This window comes from Cherax quadricarinatus, chromosome 72, assembly GCF_038502225.1.
Source record: "Cherax quadricarinatus isolate ZL_2023a chromosome 72, ASM3850222v1, whole genome shotgun sequence".
Taxonomy (NCBI): domain Eukaryota; kingdom Metazoa; phylum Arthropoda; class Malacostraca; order Decapoda; family Parastacidae; genus Cherax; species Cherax quadricarinatus.
This window is the reverse complement of record NC_091363.1, coordinates 14,651,075-14,671,081: the sequence shown is the minus strand read 5'-3', so window position 1 is coordinate 14,671,081 and position 20,007 is coordinate 14,651,075. Positions and strand designations below refer to the sequence as shown.

The 20,007-nt window shown below is 41.7% G+C and overlaps 1 protein-coding gene across 3 annotated transcripts in view; it reads left to right on the top strand.

Annotated features, from left to right (window-relative positions):
* Positions 1 to 20,007, top strand: part of LOC128701229 (zwei Ig domain protein zig-8-like) — a 339,665-nt gene that overhangs the window by 83,293 nt on the left and 236,365 nt on the right. The window contains exon 1 of one of the 3 annotated variants that reach the window (XM_053794809.2): positions 10,907 to 11,022. The exons of the other annotated variants lie outside the window; for them this stretch is intronic. Coding sequence (XP_053650784.1) covers positions 11,013 to 11,022 — 10 coding nt within the window. The 5' untranslated portion in view covers positions 10,907 to 11,012. Of the gene's footprint in view, positions 1 to 10,906; positions 11,023 to 20,007 lie in introns of those variants that run through there. 3 annotated transcript variants of the gene reach the window in all.

Below are 20,007 nucleotides of genomic sequence, written 5' to 3'. Positions count from 1 at the left end.
TGCCTCTCTCCTGAGAACTTGTAATAAGTACTTGGTAAGTAAGACACATAGGCAACGGTACTTAGTTCTCATGTGAGGTGACGCGGCCGACAACACGACCCGGGCACTAAATAGTAGCAACACCACTATGATTGTAATGAAGTTGGTAGAATTACCGACAATATATAAAGTAAAAGGACACAAGTGCAACTAATGGGGCAACGTTTCGCTCTCCAGGAGCATTATCAATGGCTAGATAAAGCTCCTGGAGAGCGAAACGTTGCCACAATAAAATGTCACATTAATTGCACTTGTGTCCTTTTACTTTACACCACTGTGATATAAGAACGAGCGCTGCAACAGACCTACTAGCCCAAGCTAGTTAGTGTGTGGGAAAAGATGCTTATGTACAGTTCAGAACATTTTTGAGTAGCTTTGGGTTGTGGTGGCTTTGATAAGAACCTGCCTTGTATGGGCCAATAGGCCTTCTTCAGTGTTCCTCCTTTCTTATGTTCTTAAGACACATGAGCAACAGTTAGTAGGTATCTATACTTCGAAATGTTTTCGCCTACCCAGTAGGCTTCCTCAGTCGAGTACAGAAGAATAAGCAGAAGCAGTTGAGATGTGAAGACGAGGTAATCAGTCCACCACCGATGAATACTTCTTCCAGGGTGATGAATTGATGACATCGTATGTAGAGAAATGGTTCAGAGAGCCGACAAGTTGATAAATTAGACACGTGTGCAACATTTGGGTATCTATACTGAGGAAACGTTTCGCCACACAGTAGCTTCATTAGTCCATACAGAAGAGAATGGTGAAGAACAGGAGGGTTTGAGATAATCAGTCCCTCAGCCTCGAGTCGATATAATCAGTCCATCAATCTTGAAAAGAATGCGGCTTACATAATGTAGACAGGTGAAGTGAATAAGTCATAGGCGATTTCACTGCGGACAAATCCACATATGGAAGTAGGCCATGCCTATAGGTTAGGAAGTGAATTCCCCGTGTCAAGATCCCAAGATGCTGCTGTGTCTGACAGCGATGTAGATCAATGGTTCATAGAACCGACAAATTGCTAAAATAGACTGATGAAGCCACTGCGTGAACGTCAAAATGGTATACAATACCGACAGGTTGGTAGGTAAGACACATAGGCAACAGTTAGGCAACTTTATTCCGAAACGTTTCGCCTACACAGTAGGCTTCTTCGGTCGAATACAGAAAGTAGGCAGGAACAGTAGAGATGTGAAGACGATGTAATCAGTCCATCACCCTTGAAGTCGTAGAATTTGAGGTTGTCAGTCCCTCAGCCTGGAGAAGTTCAGTTCCATACACAAATAACCCGCACATAAAAGACAGAAGCTTACGACGACGTTTCGGTCCGACTTGGACCATTGACAAAGTCACGGTATTGTGCCTTTTTGTTATTCAGTTCCATAGTTCCTGACTATGGAACTGAACTTCTCCAGGCTGAGGGACTGACAACCTCAAATTCTACGACTTCAAGGGTGATGGACTGATTACATCGTCTTCACATCTCTACTGTTCCTGCCTACTTTCTGTATTCGACCGAAGAAGCCTACTGTGTAGGCGAAACGTTTCGGAATAAAGTTGCCTAACTGTTGCCTATGTGTCTTACCTACCAAGCCACTGCGTGTTGCACATGTGTCAGTACCTTCCTTACCTGAATTCTCCCAGGTCACAGTCGAAGCTTAACTTGCTGCCTGACGCTGCCGGGTTCCCATACAGTCATCCACAGATGCAAGAGGTAAATAAATGGTTTAGAAAACCAACAAGTTGACAAATGAGAAACTTGTGCGGCATTTGGGTATCATTATTCTGCGATCGTTTCGCCAGCCAGTGGCTTCATTTAGTCCAGTGTAATAAAAAAAAGCCACTGTGTGGCGAAACGGTTCCAGAATAAAGATACCCAAATGTTACACTGACTCATTTATCAGCTGTAAAATGCACTGTAACATTTATAATACTGTGCCTCCTTATGACATTTATCTGCAAATAAGATTAAACTTTCAACAATAACATTTTCTCTAATGTATGAAGATTTCCGAGGCTTCTCTGGTTTTCTTGGCAAGTCTCCAGATCGAGCTCAACTCAAGACTGTTCCCAGTTCCTGATCCTATGATGTGGCCCAAGCGAACGTGTACGTGGTTATTTACTGGTCATTAGTGTCTCCGGCTGGACTAGTGAAGGACACCGGAAGAACCTGGAGAACGGGGAATTATAATTGTGTTTTATGTAAAGCGCTGAACCCTTGGGTTAGGTAAGGTTTGTCAGGAGAGAGGACAAGTGCTTCCTGACGCGCAGCTGAAGATTTTGGTCATCTGACCGAGGCCTTCCGCTTGCTTACCGTTCCACCCCTTTAAAAATTAGTTATAATTATAACCATTACTCATGGGTGCTGAGCCCTTCTTGTTCAAGCAACGTGAGTGATTGTGATGGAAGCTCGATCATAATAACAAGACACAGAGCAGCAGCTGATAAACCAATGAGGAGGATTACGAACCATACCACGGGCGGGGTTAGAACCCGCATTCAGAGAGTCATGAATCTCTAAACCGACGCTTCTGTTAAAGTGATTTGAATTAAGAACACGCATTTTGAAATGAGACAAAAACATCTCAAAATTCCTTTGATAAGGCCACGTCTTTACTGGCAGTGCAGAGAAGTTGCTGCATTATGATTTAGCAGTGTTTAAATCATCGTTTGTTAGGTAGACATATATGCAACAGTTAGGTATCTTTATTTCAAAACGTTTCGCCTACACAGTAGGCTTCTTCAGTCGAGTACAGAAAAGTTGATAGAAGCAGAAGATACTTGAAGACGATGTAATCAGTCCATCACCCTTGAAGTTTTGAGGTGGTCAGTCCCTCAGTCTGGAGAAGAGTATTGTTCCATAGTCTGAAACAATTTTAAAATCATCGTTTTTTTAAATGGTCTAAAAGTTTCACTATTTTGCGTCAATGAAAATCCAGTATTATAATCTAGTGTTTCTATTATCTAATAATACATAAAACCCACGTATTTATCGGTAATTCTAAGAACTTGATGGCTGTACCTTAAAGGATTTATTCAGCCAGACTGTGACTAGCCGGGGGATCGAACCCGTGTTGTTTTAGCCCGCCACATGGTAAGCAAAAATTCCATGACGCTCTAACCCACGAGACCATACAACCATACAAGAATCACGCACCCAGCAGAGCTAGGTTTGTAGATGAATGGTTCAGAGAACCGACATGTTGATAAATTAGACACATGTGCAACTCTTGGGTATCTTTATTGAGGAAACGTTTCGCCACACAGTGGCTTCATCAGTCCATACATAGGAGAAACTTGAAGAACAGGAGGAGAATGAGGTAATCAGTCCCTCAACCTTGAGTCGATGTGTTCTACTCAAGATTGATGCACTGAACACATCGACTCAAGGTTGAGGGACTGATTACCTCATTCTCCTCCTGTTCTTTAACTTTCTCCTACGTATGGACTGATGAAGCCACTGTGTGGCGAAACGTTTCCTCAATAAAGATACCCAAGAGTTGCACATGTGTCTAATTTATCAGCAGAGCTAGGTATTGTACCGTGATCCGAGGACGCCCATACCATCATATGTCCTCGGATCACGGTACAACACCTAGCTCTGCTGTGTGCGTGATTCTTGTAGGATTGTATGTTCCCATGGGTTAGAGCGTCGTGGAATTTTCTCTCAACATGAGGCAGGCTGTAATAAAGTTGGTAGAATTACCGACAATATGTAAAGTAAAAGGACACAAGTGCAACTAATGTGACATTTATTTTGGCAACGTTTCGCTCTCCAGGAGCTTTATCAAGCCATTACATACAATACATGGACACAGAGGGTATATAAAGGCTCAGAGTGAGGTGAATACTAGTGAGGTACCATTTCGATGTTCACTAGTGGTAGTAGTAGTAGTAGTAGTGGTAGTGACAAAAGCAATACAATATGGTAGAGCAATTAATTCGTACATGAGTAAAAGGATATAAAAGCTATTACTTGGGTAACATAAAAATAGGTTGGACAAATATAAACTGGAATGAGGCAGCTTGTTTCAGTGTTCACTCTCTGTGCTTTGTGTAGTATAACAGGAGAGACTATGTGATGGCAGGGTTTACTGTTTTTAGGAGGATTCTTGCTAAGACTTCGGAGATGGTGAAGCTGCCGTTGTTTTGTTTAATTGTATTTGAAACAGCGATCAGTGCTGATTCAAGGCACTTGCGTGTGCGGAAATTAGTTTCTTTTATCACTAATTGGGCGTCTCTGAATTTCATAAGATGATTGGTGGAATTTCGGTGTTGTACACAGGCGTTGTTTAAGTTGTCGTTCCTACATGCGTATATGTGTTCATTGAGGCGGGTGTGGAGGTTTCTTGCTGTTTCACCTACGTAGATCTTGTCACAGCCTCCGCAGGGTATAGTGTAAACTCCTGCATTGACTGGTTCGTGGTGCTTGGGTTTTGTCCTGGTTAGATCCTTTATTGAAGTGGTAGAAGCGATGGCGACTCTGGTGTTAGCTTGTGAAAGTACTTTTGAGACGTTTAGTGCAACCTGGCTGTTGGGAAGAATTATAACTTTGTTGGGAGCGGTGTTGATGCGTGGAGAATTGATGATCTGAAGAGCTCTTTTCTTGCAGTCTTTGATGAAAAAAGGAGGAAATTGTAACTCAGTGAATGTTTGGTGAATGTAAGTACATTCCTCGTCAAGAAACTCAGGACTACAAATTCGGTATGCTCTTAGGAAAAACCCGATGATGATGCCTCTTTTGGTCTTGGTATCTTGACTGGAGTAGAAGTGTGTAAGATCATTTTTATTGCACACTTTATTATTATTACACACTTCTACTCCAGTCAAGATACCAAGACCAAAAGAGGCATCATCATCGGGTTTTTCCTAAGAGCATACCGAATTTGTAGTCCTGAGTTTCTTGACGAGGAATGTACTTACATTCACCAAACATTCACTGAGTTACAATTTCCTCCTTTTTTCATCAAAGACTGCAAGAAAAGAGCTCTTCAGATCATCAATTCTCCACGCATCAACACCCCTCCCAACAAAGTTATAATTCTTCCCAACAGCCAGGTTGCACTAAACGTCTCAAAAGTACTTTCACAAGCTAACACCAGAGTCGCCATCGCTTCTACCACTTCAATAAAGGATCTAACCAGGACAAAACCCAAGCACCACGAACCAGTCAATGCAGGAGTTTACACTATACCCTGCGGAGGCTGTGACAAGATCTACGTAGGTGAAACAGCAAGAAACCTCCACACCCGCCTCAATGAACACATATACGCATGTAGGAACGACAACTTAAACAACGCCTGTGTACAACACCGAAATTCCACCAATCATCTTATGAAATTCAGAGACGCCCAATTAGTGATAAAAGAAACTAATTTCCGCACACGCAAGTGCCTTGAATCAGCACTGATCGCTGTTTCAAATACAATTAAACAAAACAACGGCAGCTTCACCATCTCCGAAGTCTTAGCAAGAATCCTCCTAAAAACAGTAAACCCTGCCATCACATAGTCTCTCCTGTTATACTACACAAAGCACAGAGAGTGAACACTGAAACAAGCTGCCTCATTCCAGTTTATATTTGTCCAACCTATTTTTATGTTACCCAAGTAATAGCTTTTATATCCTTTTACTCATGTACGAATTAATTGCTCTACCATATTGTATTACTTTTGTCACTACCACTACTACTACTACTACTACCACTAGTGAACATCGAAATGGTACCTCACTAGTATTCACCTCACTCTGAGCCTTTATATACCCTCTGTGTCCATGTATTGTATGTAATGGCTTGATAAAGCTCCTGGAGAGCGAAACGTTGCCAAAATAAATGTCACATTAGTTGCACTTGTGTCCTTTTACTTTACATGAGGCAGGCTAAAACAACACGGGTTCGATCCCCCGGCTAGTCGCAGTCTGGCTGAATAAATCCTTTAACGCAACAGTTGTACAGCAATGAGTAATGTGCATTTTTCTTGGTATCGTCCCTAGCATCGTTAGCTCTCACACACATGAAATTAAAGCGTCCCAATTAATACTCGATCTTCTCTACAGAAGGATCAAATAACTTTCACATCCCGTGAACTACATCATCCCATATCCTGTGGTTTTCAGGTGAACTCGTCATAAAGTTTTTTTTAAACTTCATAGTTGTCTCTCTAATTCTATATTTTGATTTTGAGTGACTGAACTAAATTTGACGTGGTTGTTCCCCTCCACTGCAATCGTCCTGGTGTTGAACACATTTTTTGAGCCATGCTCCACCAGCCACTTCAAAGGTATATCGATCGATAATAACCCTTATTTAAGAGACCATAAGAGTAGAGCTTAGTCAGCCATTAACGAGTGTATTCAATGCGTCCATCCTTACCGGTGTTGAACATCAAAATGGTATAAAATACCGACAGGTTGGTAGGTAAGACACAAAGGCAACAGTTAGGCAACTTTATTCCGAAACGTTTCGCCTACACAGTAGGCTTCTTCAGTCGAATACAGAAAGTAGGCAGGAACAGTAGAGATGTGAAGACGATGTAATCAGTCCATCACCCTTGAAGTCGTAGAATTTGAGGTTGTCAGTCCCTCAGCCTGGAGAGTTCAGTTCCATAGTCAGGAACTATCTGAAGATCAAGCGACAGTGCGGAGACTTAAATACTGTCGGAAGGAGAGGTGCATAGTAGTAGTAGTAGTAGTGAGAATGTAGCCACTGATAGGTCAGGTCCCTCTCAGATCCAACAGTTCTCACTTGAAAGGGTTGTCCAAGGTGTTTTCTGTACCAAGAGGCCATGTGTTGCAGTGTCTGACAAGATGAACATCAAAATGGTATAAAATACCGACAGGTTGGTAGGTAAGACACAAAGGCAACAGTTAGGCAACTTTATTCCGAAACGTTTCGCCTACACAGTAGGCTTCTTCAGTCGAATACAGAAAGTAGGCAGGAACAGTAGAGATGTGAAGACGATGTAATCAGTCCATCACCCTTGAAGTCGTAGAATTTGAGGTTGTCAGTCCCTCAGCCTGGAGAGTTCAGTTCCATAGTCAGGAACTATCTGAAGATTACATCGTCTTCACATCTCTACTGTTCCTGCCTACTTTCTGTATTCGACTGAAGAAGCCTACTGTGTAGGCGAAACGTTTCGGAATAAAGTTGCCTAACTGTTGCCTTTGTGTCTTACCTACCAACCTGTCGGTATTTTATACCATTTTGATGTTCATCTTGTCAGACACTGCAACACATGGCCTCTTGGTACAGAAAACACCTTGGACAACCCTTTCAAGTGAGAACTGTTGGATCTGAGAGGGACCTGACCTATCAGTGGCTACATTCTCACTACTACTACTACTACTATGCACCTCTCCTTCCGACAGTATTTAAGTCTCCGCACTGTCGCTTGATCTTCAGATAGTTCCTGACTATGGAACTGAACTCTCCAGGCTGAGGGACTGACAACCTCAAATTCTACGACTTCAAGGGTGATGGACTGATTACATCGTCTTCACATCTCTACTGTTCCTGCCTACTTTCTGTATTCGACTGAAGAAGCCTACTGTGTAGGCGAAACGTTTCGGAATAAAATTGCCTAACTGTTGCCTTTGTGTCTTACCTACCTTACCGGTGTTGTACCAGAGTTGTGGAAGATGGCTGTGGTTCCTATATTCAAATCAGGGGATAAGTCCACTCCTTCAAATTACCGTCCAATAAGCCTGACATCTATAGTGGGCAAGTTATTAGAATCAATTATAGCTGACATTATCAGAAGTCACCTTGAAGAGCATAACTTGATAAATGAATCTCAGCATGGATTCACGAGAGGTCGTTCCTGCCTGACGAACTTACTGACGTTCTTCAATAGAACATTTGAGGCAGTTGACAGTGATAAGGAATATGATATTGTTTATTTGGATTTCAGTAAAGCCTTCGATAGAGTACCTCACAAGAGACTCTTAAGAAAAGTGGCAGCTCATGGTATAGGAGGTAAACTTCTAGCATTGATTGAGGCATGGCTTACCAATAGAAAGCAGAGAGTTACCATTAATGGAGTGAAATCTGAATGCGGATTAGTCACTAGTGGCGTTCCACAAGGATCAGTTTTAGGCCCTCTCTTGTTCATAATTTACATTAATGACCTTGATGAAGGGATTTCGAGTGACATGGGTAAATTTGCTGATGATACAAAGTTAGGCCGTATAATTCACTCTGAGGAGGATATCAATGAACTCCAGGACGATTTGGACAAATTAATGTCTTGGTCTGAAAAATGGCAGATGAAGTTCAATGTGGATAAGTGTAAGGTACTTGCCCTTGGTAATGAAAATAACCCTCGAAGCTATAATCTAGGTGAAGTAGAGCTTGATCATACAGAATGTGAAAAAGACTTGGGAGTCATGGTAAACAGAAATCTAAAGCCAAGACAGCAGTGCCTTAGTGTGCGCAACAAGGCCAACAGATTACTTGGATTTATCTCAAGAAGTATAAGTAACAGAAGTCCAAAAGTTATTTTACAGCACTATACATCACTTGTGAGGCCTCATTTAGATTAAGCTGCTCAGTTTTGGTCCCCTTACTACAGAATGGATATAGACTCATTAGAGAACATACAGAAAAGAATGACTAAAATGATTTACTGTGTAAGGACTCCCGTATGAAGATAAACTCAAAGCCTTAAATCTCCACTCTCTGGAGAGGCGTAGAAAGAGGGGAGATATCATTGAAGTGTATAAGTGGATGACGGGCATAAACAAGGGAGATATTAATAAAGTACTGAGGGTGTCGAACCAGGTAAGAACCAGGAATAATGGATTTAAGTTGGATAAATTTAGATTTAGAAAGGACATAGGTAAGTACTGGTTTTCTAACAGAGTTGTAGATGCGTGGAACAGTCTTCCCAGTGGGGTGATAGTGACTAGGACCTTGGGTAGCTTTAAGAAGAGACTGGACAAATATATGAGTGGGAGGGGCTGGGTTTGATTGTTGTCATTGGGTACGAGAGTTATTTCTAGGGAAGCTTTAGGAAGTAGTCGTTTTGATAAGGACCTGCCTCGCATGGGCCAGTAGGCCTTCTGCATTGTTCCTCCATTCTTATGTTCTTATGTTCTTAATATGAAGTCAAGACGTGACTGCTAAGTACCACACTCAAGAGTTTTTGTTCCACGTAGATAGAAATAACGGGAATGGGAATGAAGTCACAGAATCTGGGAAAAAATTCTAGAAATTTTAGGTGCAATATACCGACAGAGGGAGATTTCTTTTCGACGAAATTGTTAGGGCTTCTAGACACGATAACGTAGTAATAGTGACTTCCTGGAAGTAGTTCAAGACTACTGTATGAAGCCCTGTTGGTTCTTTCACAAACTGTTTAAATAAACATTCTTGTACTACCTCTAGGAAGTCGTTTGACTCTAGAATACCGTGCAAGGAATTCCAGTCAATTTCCTTCAAGTTAAAGTCTCCTAGACTTACTACGCTATCGTGCCTTGTGGCCTTAACAATTTCTTCTCAAAGTAATCTCCCCTGGCCTCTATTTAAGTCTGGGAGACGGTATATCACGCCTAAAATTATTTGCTCTTGTTCCTCCAAATTTTCTAACCAGATAGACTCTGTATGTGTTGTTTCAGTCGTTATACCCATTTTTATGCAGCAATTCAATTATTGTCTGAAATTAGTGCCACCCCGCCTCCCTTCCCGTTCATTCAATCAACGTAGAATAATATAAAACCCTGAATGTGACGCTCAGCATGCATGGCCCGATTCTTCATACTAATCCACGTCTCATTTAAGGCAAATACGTCAATGTTATCAGCACTTGCAACTAATCTCAACTCGTTCATCTTTTTTTCTAGCTCTACGACTGTTTGTATGTATTAGGAACCCGTCTCTTCTTTCTCTCCCTATGCATCCACTCTTTTCCGCTATCTCTATTACTGTGCATATCACCTAATACCACTGGCTATCCAATATCCACCAATTGAACATTAAAATGGTTATACCCAATTACTCCACCTCATTCTGCCTATCACTGGTATCCCCACAACTCATTATATCTCTACCTAGACTCACGAAATCGTAATGACATGATTGCAAACAAACCATACCACGGGTGGGGTTTGAACCCGCGATCAGAGTTTTGAGACTTTTCGCGGGTTCAAACCCCACTCGTGGTATGGTTTCTCTACCTAGATAATTCACACTGCCCATATCTGTTTACCATATATTATTGTTTTTCCCACAAAAACTTTTACCTCCAACTATTTCTAGGCAGATTCTTCGCAAATCCAACCTCTCGCACCTACATATTATCGTCCAGCCTATTTCCAAAAACTACCCATGAATTTAGATTCAGTATCTCAGGTAAAATATGCGTAATGTGTGCATTAACATATCGTAGCTGGCCCAGTGGCTAACGCGTCGGTCTGGAGTTGTATGACTCTCTGATCGCGGGTTCTAACCCCACCCGTGGTATAGTGTCTTTGCAATCGTGTCATTACGATTTCGTGAGTCATATCGTCGTATATACTTGTACATGCGCACTTTCCGTAGCAATATTTGCGCATGTGCGGTTTCCATAGCAACTCCGTAAACATACCACGACTGGAAATCCAGCAGGAGGACAATCCAGCCTCCAACACATCTTGCCGCTGAATGACCCACATGGGTTTAGCGCTTAACACTAATTAAACAAACCGAAAATAGAAATCAAACCAAATTGTATGTATATTACTTGCAAAGCTATTTTTAAGTCACATTCACATTATATTTTTATTCCCAACAGCAGGGCTCCTAGCCAATGCCTAAAATATGAGAAATATAAATTTATATGATAAAAGTAGGGTTGGCGACCCTGGCGATGGGCGGAGCTAAGTGAGGATTCAAATCTTCACAACGGTTGACAAGCCAGTTGACCTGTGACCCGAGTGCAAACTGCGTGTGTGTTTTTCTTTTTCTATCCTCTATAGAGATAGTGTTGTTGCCTATTACCATGACATTTGGTAAGTAGAGTGAATGTTTTTGATAGAAGATAGGTGATATAATATTGATTTTGAAGGGCTGAGAAAACACCTTTGACAGCTTTTTCAAGTGAGGAGGGATGGATATGAGAGGAACCTGCCCTCTCAGTGATTAACTTCTTTGTGTGGAAAAAGACACGTACATAAATTAGACACATGTGCAACACTTGGGTATTTCTTTATTGAGGAAATGTTTCTCAACGCAGTGGTTTCATCAGTCCTATACAGAGATGACTGATGAAGCCACTGCGTGGCGAAACGTTTCCTCAGTAAGAATATAAGAAAAAAGGAACCCTGCAGCAGGTCTACTGGCCCGTGTGAGACAGGTCCAAGTCTCCCACTGGCTTAAGCCAATGCCCTAACTTAGGAGAGCACAGCGCTAGTACGATCGACACCATGCCTTGCCCTTCTAGGGCAGGGTTGGTGCCAGAGCCCGAGTTTGTAGCTAACAAGATGAGGGGAGTACTTGTGCCTCCTCTCATGGGAGACTTAGGTCTCAGACACTCCCTAGACAGGGAGCCAGTGCCGGGCCACCACTTGGAAGGGCCCGGGCCGGGAGAATACCGGCGAATCTTTAACAACAATTAGTCAGGTCAGGTCACACAAGCAAGTGTCTGATTCCCATTCAAACTTGACCCTATTAATGCAAACTCTCTACTTCCTCTTGGTCAGCCTTACCTTGATCAGTGTTAGAACCTATACCATGAGTTGCCACTTTTCTTAAGTCATTTACGAGGTACTTTATCAAAGGCCTTACCGAAACCCAAATAAACAACCTTCCTTAAAGTTGTCCGCTGCCTCAAATACGTTATTAACGAATGTTTTTTTTATTTGTCAAGCAGGACTAACCTCTTGTGAATCCGTGTTAAGATTTATCAAATTATGTTCATTAAAGTGATGTCTACTAATATCGGCTATAATTGGTTCTAATACACAAACAACCCGCACATAGAAAAGAGGAGCTTACGACGACGTTTCGGTCCGACTTGAACCATTTACACAGCGCTGTATAGCCCTTGTGCCTTAGCGCTTCTTTTTGATTATAATAATAATAATTGAACCATTTACAAAGTCACACTATCGTTCCAGTCACGGTTCAATCCCGGCCGGGGGTATGGTTTATTTGCAATCGTGTCATTACGATTTCTTAAGTCATGTTGACGGCAGTGAAGGGACTTGAGCTAGAGTTCGTCACGGCCACGCTAGCTGGAGATTCGTCTGTAAAAACTTGCATTTGTGGTCACAGAGGTGCCTGTGCTAACTTTCCTATGGTGTAGAAATATACCTAGTTGGATGAATCTTATTGTGGCTAGCTGGTCTAGTGGCTAGCGCGACGGGCTGGAGTTTTGAGACTCTATGACCGCGGGTTCAATCCCGGCCGGGGGTATGGTTTATTTGCAATCGTGTCATTACGATTTCTTAAGTCACGGTATTGTGCCTTTTATGTAATTTATGGTTCTAATAATTTGCCTACTATAGACGTTAGGCTTATAGGACGGTAATACGATGGAATTTACTTAAATCCTGATTTAAATATAGGAAATACATTAACTATCTTCCACAACTCAGGCACAACACTAGTTTGAGTACAATTGAAAACAGTTTTTGGGGTCCTGGAAACTTGTTTTATTTTGTCCAATTGTTTGATAATTATAGTCTTCTTGCTTAGCGCTTCTTTTTTGATTATAATAATAATAATATAGTCTTCTTGACTTTAATGTTACTAAATTTGTTTTGTGGTGAATGGTATTGAAAACCGACAAGTTGAAGAATTGAGACACTTGTGCAACACATGGGAATCTTTATAAAAGAAACGTTTCGCCACACAGCGGCTTCATCAGTCCAATACAAAGTAGATATGGGTAAGGAGAGGAGGAGTTCGAGGTAATCAGTCCCTCAACCTGGAATCGTTGTGCTCAGTCCATTACTCTTGTAGGAAGTGCAGCATAGGGCCAGAGAGGTGGCTTATATTCGGCAGTCAGATGAGTTGAAGCGGGATCACAGTGGGACCTGCCACTTGTGTAAGTAGGTCGTCGTCCAAAGGTTGGGCAAGCGCTGAAGTCTTTGTACCAAGATCCCATGATGTTGCAGCGTCTGACAGATGTCTGACTTGTCGTTTTTTAAAACCCTTCACCACATCTGTCAGACACTGCAACATCATGGGATCTTGGTACAAAGTCTTCAACGCTTGCCCAACCTTTGGACGACGACCTACTTACACAAATGGCAGGTCCCACTGTGATCCCGCCTCCTCCTGCTTCAACTCGTCTGACTGCCGTATATAAGCCACCTCTCTGGCCCTATGCTGCACTTCCTATAAGAGTGATGGACTGAACACATCGATTTCAGGTTGAGGGACTGATTACCTCGAACTCCTACTCTCCTTACCCATTTCTACTTTGTATTGGACTGATGTGGCCACTGTGTGGCGAAACGTTTCTTCAATAAAGATTCCCATGTGTTGCACAAGTGTCTCAATTCTTAAATTTGTTTTCTTCAAGGCCTGAATAATTATATGGACTGCTGGAATATCATTTGTCTTCTTGTGTGAAAACAGACAAGAAATAACTTTTAAACATAATCCTATTTCCTGTTCATTATCAGTAAACTGTCCAGATCTAGTTTACAGAGGTCCTTCTTTTTCCCTGATCTTTGTCCTATACACTTAAAAGAATCCTTTTGTATCTGTCTTTGATTCTATAGTGACTTTAATTAATTTCATAGATGCGTTTAGCCTTCCTAATTCCCTTCTTTACGTCTGTTTTAAAATGAACGTATTTCATAGATGTTTTAGTGTCTTATTCATCCATCTGGGATCGTTCTTATTTGACCTGATTTCTCCCTGAGAAAAAATAAGCTTCACAGTTCACAGTTCCTCTCGTTTTTTGTATCAACAGATTAGACAGATATCCCCAGCCAGTACTAGTTAAGTGTTGTAATAAAGTTGGTAGAATTACCGACAATATGTAAAGTAAAAGGACACAAGTGCAACTAATGTGACATTTATTGTGGCAACGTTTCGCTCTCCAGGAGCTTTATCAAGCCATTACAAACAATACATGGACACAGAGGGTATATAAAGGCTCAGAGTGAGGTGAATACTAGTGAAATGGTACCTCACTAGTATTCACCTCACTCTGAGCCTTTATATACCCTCTGTGTCCATGTATTGTTTGTAATGGCTTGATAAAGCTCCTGGAGAGCGAAACGTTGCCACAATAAATGTCACATTAGTTGCACTTGTGTCCTTTTAGTTAAGTGTTCTCTAAGACCATTATAATCGGGTGAACGAAAATCGGGGACTTTCACGGTATTATCGTTTTCGCACTCCCGGGTAATATCAAAGGTAGTAGATTTTTGATCACTTGCGTCAAGTTCTTCAGTGATCTGTAGATTATTAACGAGGGTTTCTTTATTTGACCTCTGGTAGCTGTTGCAAACTGTTTCAAAAAGCAGTCCTGAACTGCTACCAGGAAGTCACTCGAATCTAAGTTTCCGGTCAAAGTAATCCAGTCTATTTGACTAAAGTTAAAATCCCTTACTATTACTAGTTTGCCTAGAAGCCCTAACAATTTCGTACCAAACAAGCCTCCCATTGTGGCTTTCTTAGTCTGTATATAACACTTAACTTTTTCTTGTCCTAGAAATTCTACCCAAACAAACTGTTTAATCCATTGATTTTTGTACCTGTTTTTTTTCTTATGGAACAATTAATGTTATCTCGGATACATAACTCTACCTCACCCCCCCCTCTCACCGCCCCCCCTCTCACCGCCACCCCTATCACGCTACCCCTCTCACCACCACACACTCACCGCCACCCCTCTCACCGCTACCCTCACCGCCACCCCTCTCACCGCTACCCTCACCGCCACCCCTCTCACCGCAACCCTCTTACAGCCAACCTCTCACTGCTACCCTCTCACCACCACACTCTCACCGCCACCCCTCTCACCGCCACCCCTCTCACCGCCACCCCTCTCACCGCCATCCCTCTCACCGCCACCCCTCTCATCATCCCTGCAAATATTGAACACACACGGATGTTAAAAGTTACTCCTAATCATCTCAAGAACACTTCTAACGCATTTCGCGTGTCACTTGTTTTAACTCCATTTTGGGCGTTTTTGTAACATAACCCAGTCAGATTTAACCCTCTAAAATTTATATGAAATTAATTAAATTTATTTCCTCAGATGACACTAGAATTTCACTATTGTAAGTACGTGGCAAATAATATACGAAATTCCGAGTCAAATTCTGTGTCTTAGGTCGGCATTGTCGAGGACTTGCAAATGCTGTTTCTCTTGCTTGATCCCGACAATAAAGCGATGTGTGAAAATTAGACACGTGTGCAACATCTGAGTATCATGACTCACGAAATCGTAATGACACGATTGCAAACAAACCATACCACGGGCGGGGATAGAACCCGCGATCAGAGAGTCTCAAAACTCCAGACCGTCGCGTTAGCCACTGGACCAGCTATCCCCGCCCGTGGTATGTTTTTTTTTATCTGAGTATCTTTATTGTAGACGTTTCGCCATCCAGTGGCTTTATCATTACAAATTCAAGGACATAATTGAAAGACAAGAACTATATACAAAAGATGAGGTAATTAGTCCCTCAGCCTCAACTCCAAGGCTAAGGGACTAATTACTTTATATTTTGTATATAGGTCTACTGTCTTTACATTACGTCCTTGATTTTTATTGATAAAGCCACTAGATGGCTTTATCAATAATGATACCTGGTATAATATATCATTCAAATACGAAGGAAAGTTAGCATAGGTATCACTGTGACCACAAATGCAAAATTTTACAGCTGAATCTCACGCTAGCGTGGTTGTGATGAACTCTAGCTCAAGTCCCCTCAAAGCGGCCATCACGACACGCCAAATCGTAATAACGTGATTGAAATTAAATTACTGATCGGGTGGGGTTTGAACCTGCTTCACATGCGAAGCAGTTTCTCAAAGCCTGCTGTGCAGGCGATGAGTTGCCTGAATAAAGTTACGAATCTCTGCTTGTCTTTATCAACTGTAACTTGTTAGGTAAATGAACATAGATGCAACTATTGCAACAATTTATTGTGGCAACGTTTCGCTCTCCAGGAGCTTTGTCAGGGTTCTGGAGAGCGAAACGTTGCCACAGAATGTCATATTAATTACATCAGTGTCCATTTTGTTGGTAAATACTGTTACAGTTCAATCCCCGAGGCTTGTATATACGATCTCTTCATCTTATATTTTAACTGACTCCTAATTCATGCAAGAATTTTGAGAAACTGAAAAAAATTTTCTATTCATATTACTGCTTCATTTTCTGAGGTGAAGGTCACATTGATATGTCACCTGAATAAGAAATAGGTGGAGCGTAAAATGTGGGTCAAACACCGACTTTATAATTAGATTCGTGCTGTGGGGGACGTGTCTGGATACTTGATTTCGAACTAATGTTTGGTTTTGTAAAATAATGATAAATTAGACGCATGCAGCATCTGTACATGCAGAAAACCCAATGTTATGCATAGTAAAGATACCCAGATAAGAACATATGAAAGGAGGAGCAGTAGGTCTGAACATCAAAATGGTATACAATACCGACAGGTTGTTAGGTAAGACACATATGCAACAGTTAGACAACTTTATTCCGAAACGTTTCGCCTACACAGTAGGCTTCTTCAGTCGAATACAGAAAATAGGCAGGAAGAGTAGAGATGTGAAGACGATGTAATCAGTCCATCACCCTTGTAGTCGTAGAATTTGAGGTTGTCAGTCCCTCGGCCTGGAGAAGTTCAGTTCCATAGTCAGGAACTATCTGAAGATCAAGCGACAGTGCGGAGACTTAAATACTGTCGGAAGGAGAGGTGCAGTGTAGTAGTAGTAGTAGTAGTAGTAGTAGTAGTGAGAATGTAACCACTGATAGGTCATGTCCCTCTCAGATCCAACACTTCTCACTTGAAAAGCTTGTCAAAGGTGTTTTCTGTACCAAGATGCCACGTGTTGCAGTGTCTGACAAGATGAACATCAAAATGGTATACAATACCGACAGGTTGTTAGGTAAGACACATATGCAACAGTTAGACAACTTTATTCCGAAACGTTTCGCCTACACAGTAGGCTTCTTCAGTCGAATACAGAAAATAGGCAGGAAGAGTAGAGATGTGAAGACGATGTAATCAGTCCATCACCCTTGTAGTCGTAGAATTTGAGGTTGTCAGTCCCTCGGCCTGGAGAAGTTCAACACGTGGCATCTTGGTACAGAAAACACCTTTGACAAGCTTTTCAAGTGAGAAGTGTTGGATCTGAGAGGGACATGACCTATCAGTGGTTACATTCTCACTACTACTACTACTACTACTACTACTACTACTACACTGCACCTCTCCTTCCGACAGTATTTAAGTCTCCGCACTGTCGCTTGATCTTCAGATAGTTCCTGACTATGGAACTGAACTTCTCCAGGCCGAGGGACTGACAACCTCAAATTCTACGACTACAAGGGTGATGGACTGATTACATCGTCTTCACATCTCTACTCTTCCTGCCTATTTTCTGTATTCGACTGAAGAAGCCTACTGTGTAGGCGAAACGTTTCGGAATAAAGTTGTCTAACTGTTGCATATGTGTCTTACCTAACAACAGCAGTAGGTCTGTTGGCCCATACTGGACAGGTCCTTCACAAATCCAACCCATTAACAGAATGTTTGCCCAACCCGATTTAGTTCTACCCTAGCAATAAGCTCTGATAAATTCACTAAGAACATAAGAACGTAAGATGCTGCACATGTGTCTAATTTATCGTCTTGTGAGTATTATTTACCATTGATATTCATGTAAAATGATGTGTGTCAAAGGTTTGGTTGTGCTAGAAGCAGTCTTCACACACAGTATCATACGGAATCTATGTCTTTCCCTGTGCAGGATGTGACAAATAGTGCATAGGAGTAACACCATTCAACATCAACACTAGAATAAAATATGTTTGCAGGGCTCGAAGCATCAACAATGTTTTTGTCATGTACCGAGACAAACCTTCATACCATATGACATGGAAAGACACTAGAACGAGAAGGTAATTCTTGGAAGTAGAACTTATCAGTACCCAGAATAACGTAGAACAAAATAGTCAAATCCTTGGCACACATACTTTTACATAGGCAGCTACCGACCCATCTATGAAAATTTCAGTACATCCCCAACACCACCACTTTTTTTTTGTTTGTTTACTATTCATTGATTTTTTTTGGTCAGATGACAAGTGAACCTTGACCTTCACCTCTAAATGGATCTGATGCGTATCAACTTGCACCTACCTTTTCCTGGCGTATTTCAATTCGGTTATTGTTTTCGTCCGTTTGCCTTGATACAGCTCTCATAGAACGATATGTAAACAATTAAATGAAAGTTACACAATTTATCAGCTACAAGTTCATGCATTGGTGAACTGGGTCTGACTGGGTTAGGTTAAGGATTCCTAACTTTATTGACAAGCTAAGAGCTGTTATCTACATCAGCTGATTTGAAAGCATTTGTATTGTTATGAAACATACAAGTAAGGAACAGGATGAAGTTGGAGCCATCTGTGGGCCAGCATTTTCATTTGATCAATTGACTTTATCTCCTTGATATCAAGTGCAACTAATGTGACATTTATTGTGGCAACGTTTCGCTCTCCAGGAGCTTTATCAAGCCATTACAAACAATACATGGACACAGAGGCCACAATAAATGTCACATTAGTTGCACTTGTGTCCTTTTGCTTTACATATTGTCGGTAATTCTACCAACTTTATTACACTCCTTGATATCATTATGCTGTACGAATGTGTTCCAGACTCGTGTCATCCTGAGGATAAATGACCTCAGATGAAGTGATGTTCTGGAGAAGGGAACAGCCATAATGAAGTTGCTGCTTGCTGCCCGTCTTGTTGTGTAGACGCTCACTTCTCGCTGTTCTTGGAGTGGAGCAAATTGTGGTACTTTGACAATATTGGCCTTGCCATAGCAGTAAGGCCACTCACATCCCTCCGGTGTTGAAGGCTCTGCTGAAATGACAGATCTATCCAGGCTGGGTCCAAGCAAGAGATGAGGCGTCTTGCTCTGTTCTCTACTGTCAAGCAGGCGCAGATGAGATAGGCAGAAAATCCAAGAAAGTGAATCATGTATATGTGCCTCGTACAGAATCTTGCAACCTCTACAGTCGAGCAGATGCGGGATACCTCTAAGTGCTGTAAGCTTCCTGACCGCCTCGTTTGCAAGATTTACAAGGTGGTTCTTAATGGTCAATTTGGAGTCAGATTTCACTCCAAGGATATTAACTTCGTCCCCGTGTAGCAACACCCTCCCATTCATACTTACTACTGCTCCGGCATTACCATCATGGTGCCTAGAAACTCATTATTTGTGTTGTCTCAAGAGCAAATGTTACCTGTCATCGTTTACCCCAAGCTGATATAGCTCTTAGCTGGTGATTGATGTAGATTAGAGCAGTTGGCTTTTCCTCTCTTGCATAAGTAAATGACAGTGTACAGTCGTCTGCATATGCATGGGATTCTAGGATGAGATGAAGGTCATTGAAGTAGGCATTTCATAACAATGGTTCAAGCACGCTTTATTGTGGAACACTTGCGCCAATAAGATCTCTCTCTCTCTCTCTCTCTCTCTCTCTCTCTCTCTCTCTCTCTCTCTCTCTCTCTCTCTCTCTCTCTCTCTCTCTCTCTCTCTCTCTCTCTCACTCTCACCGTTCTCCTATCCTTTCCACCTCTTTTCTTATATCTTTTTCTCCTTTTTTTTCAATTCTTTCATATGCTTCTCCCTCTTCCCATCTGCCGTCTCTCATTGCCTACCATATCAGTTTTATTTATTAAAGAAAATCTTATTCCACTGGGTCTCTTCTCCCGTCTCTCTCTCTTCCTACCTACCCCTTCCACCCTTCTTTTTTCCCCACGTGACTGTCTTCA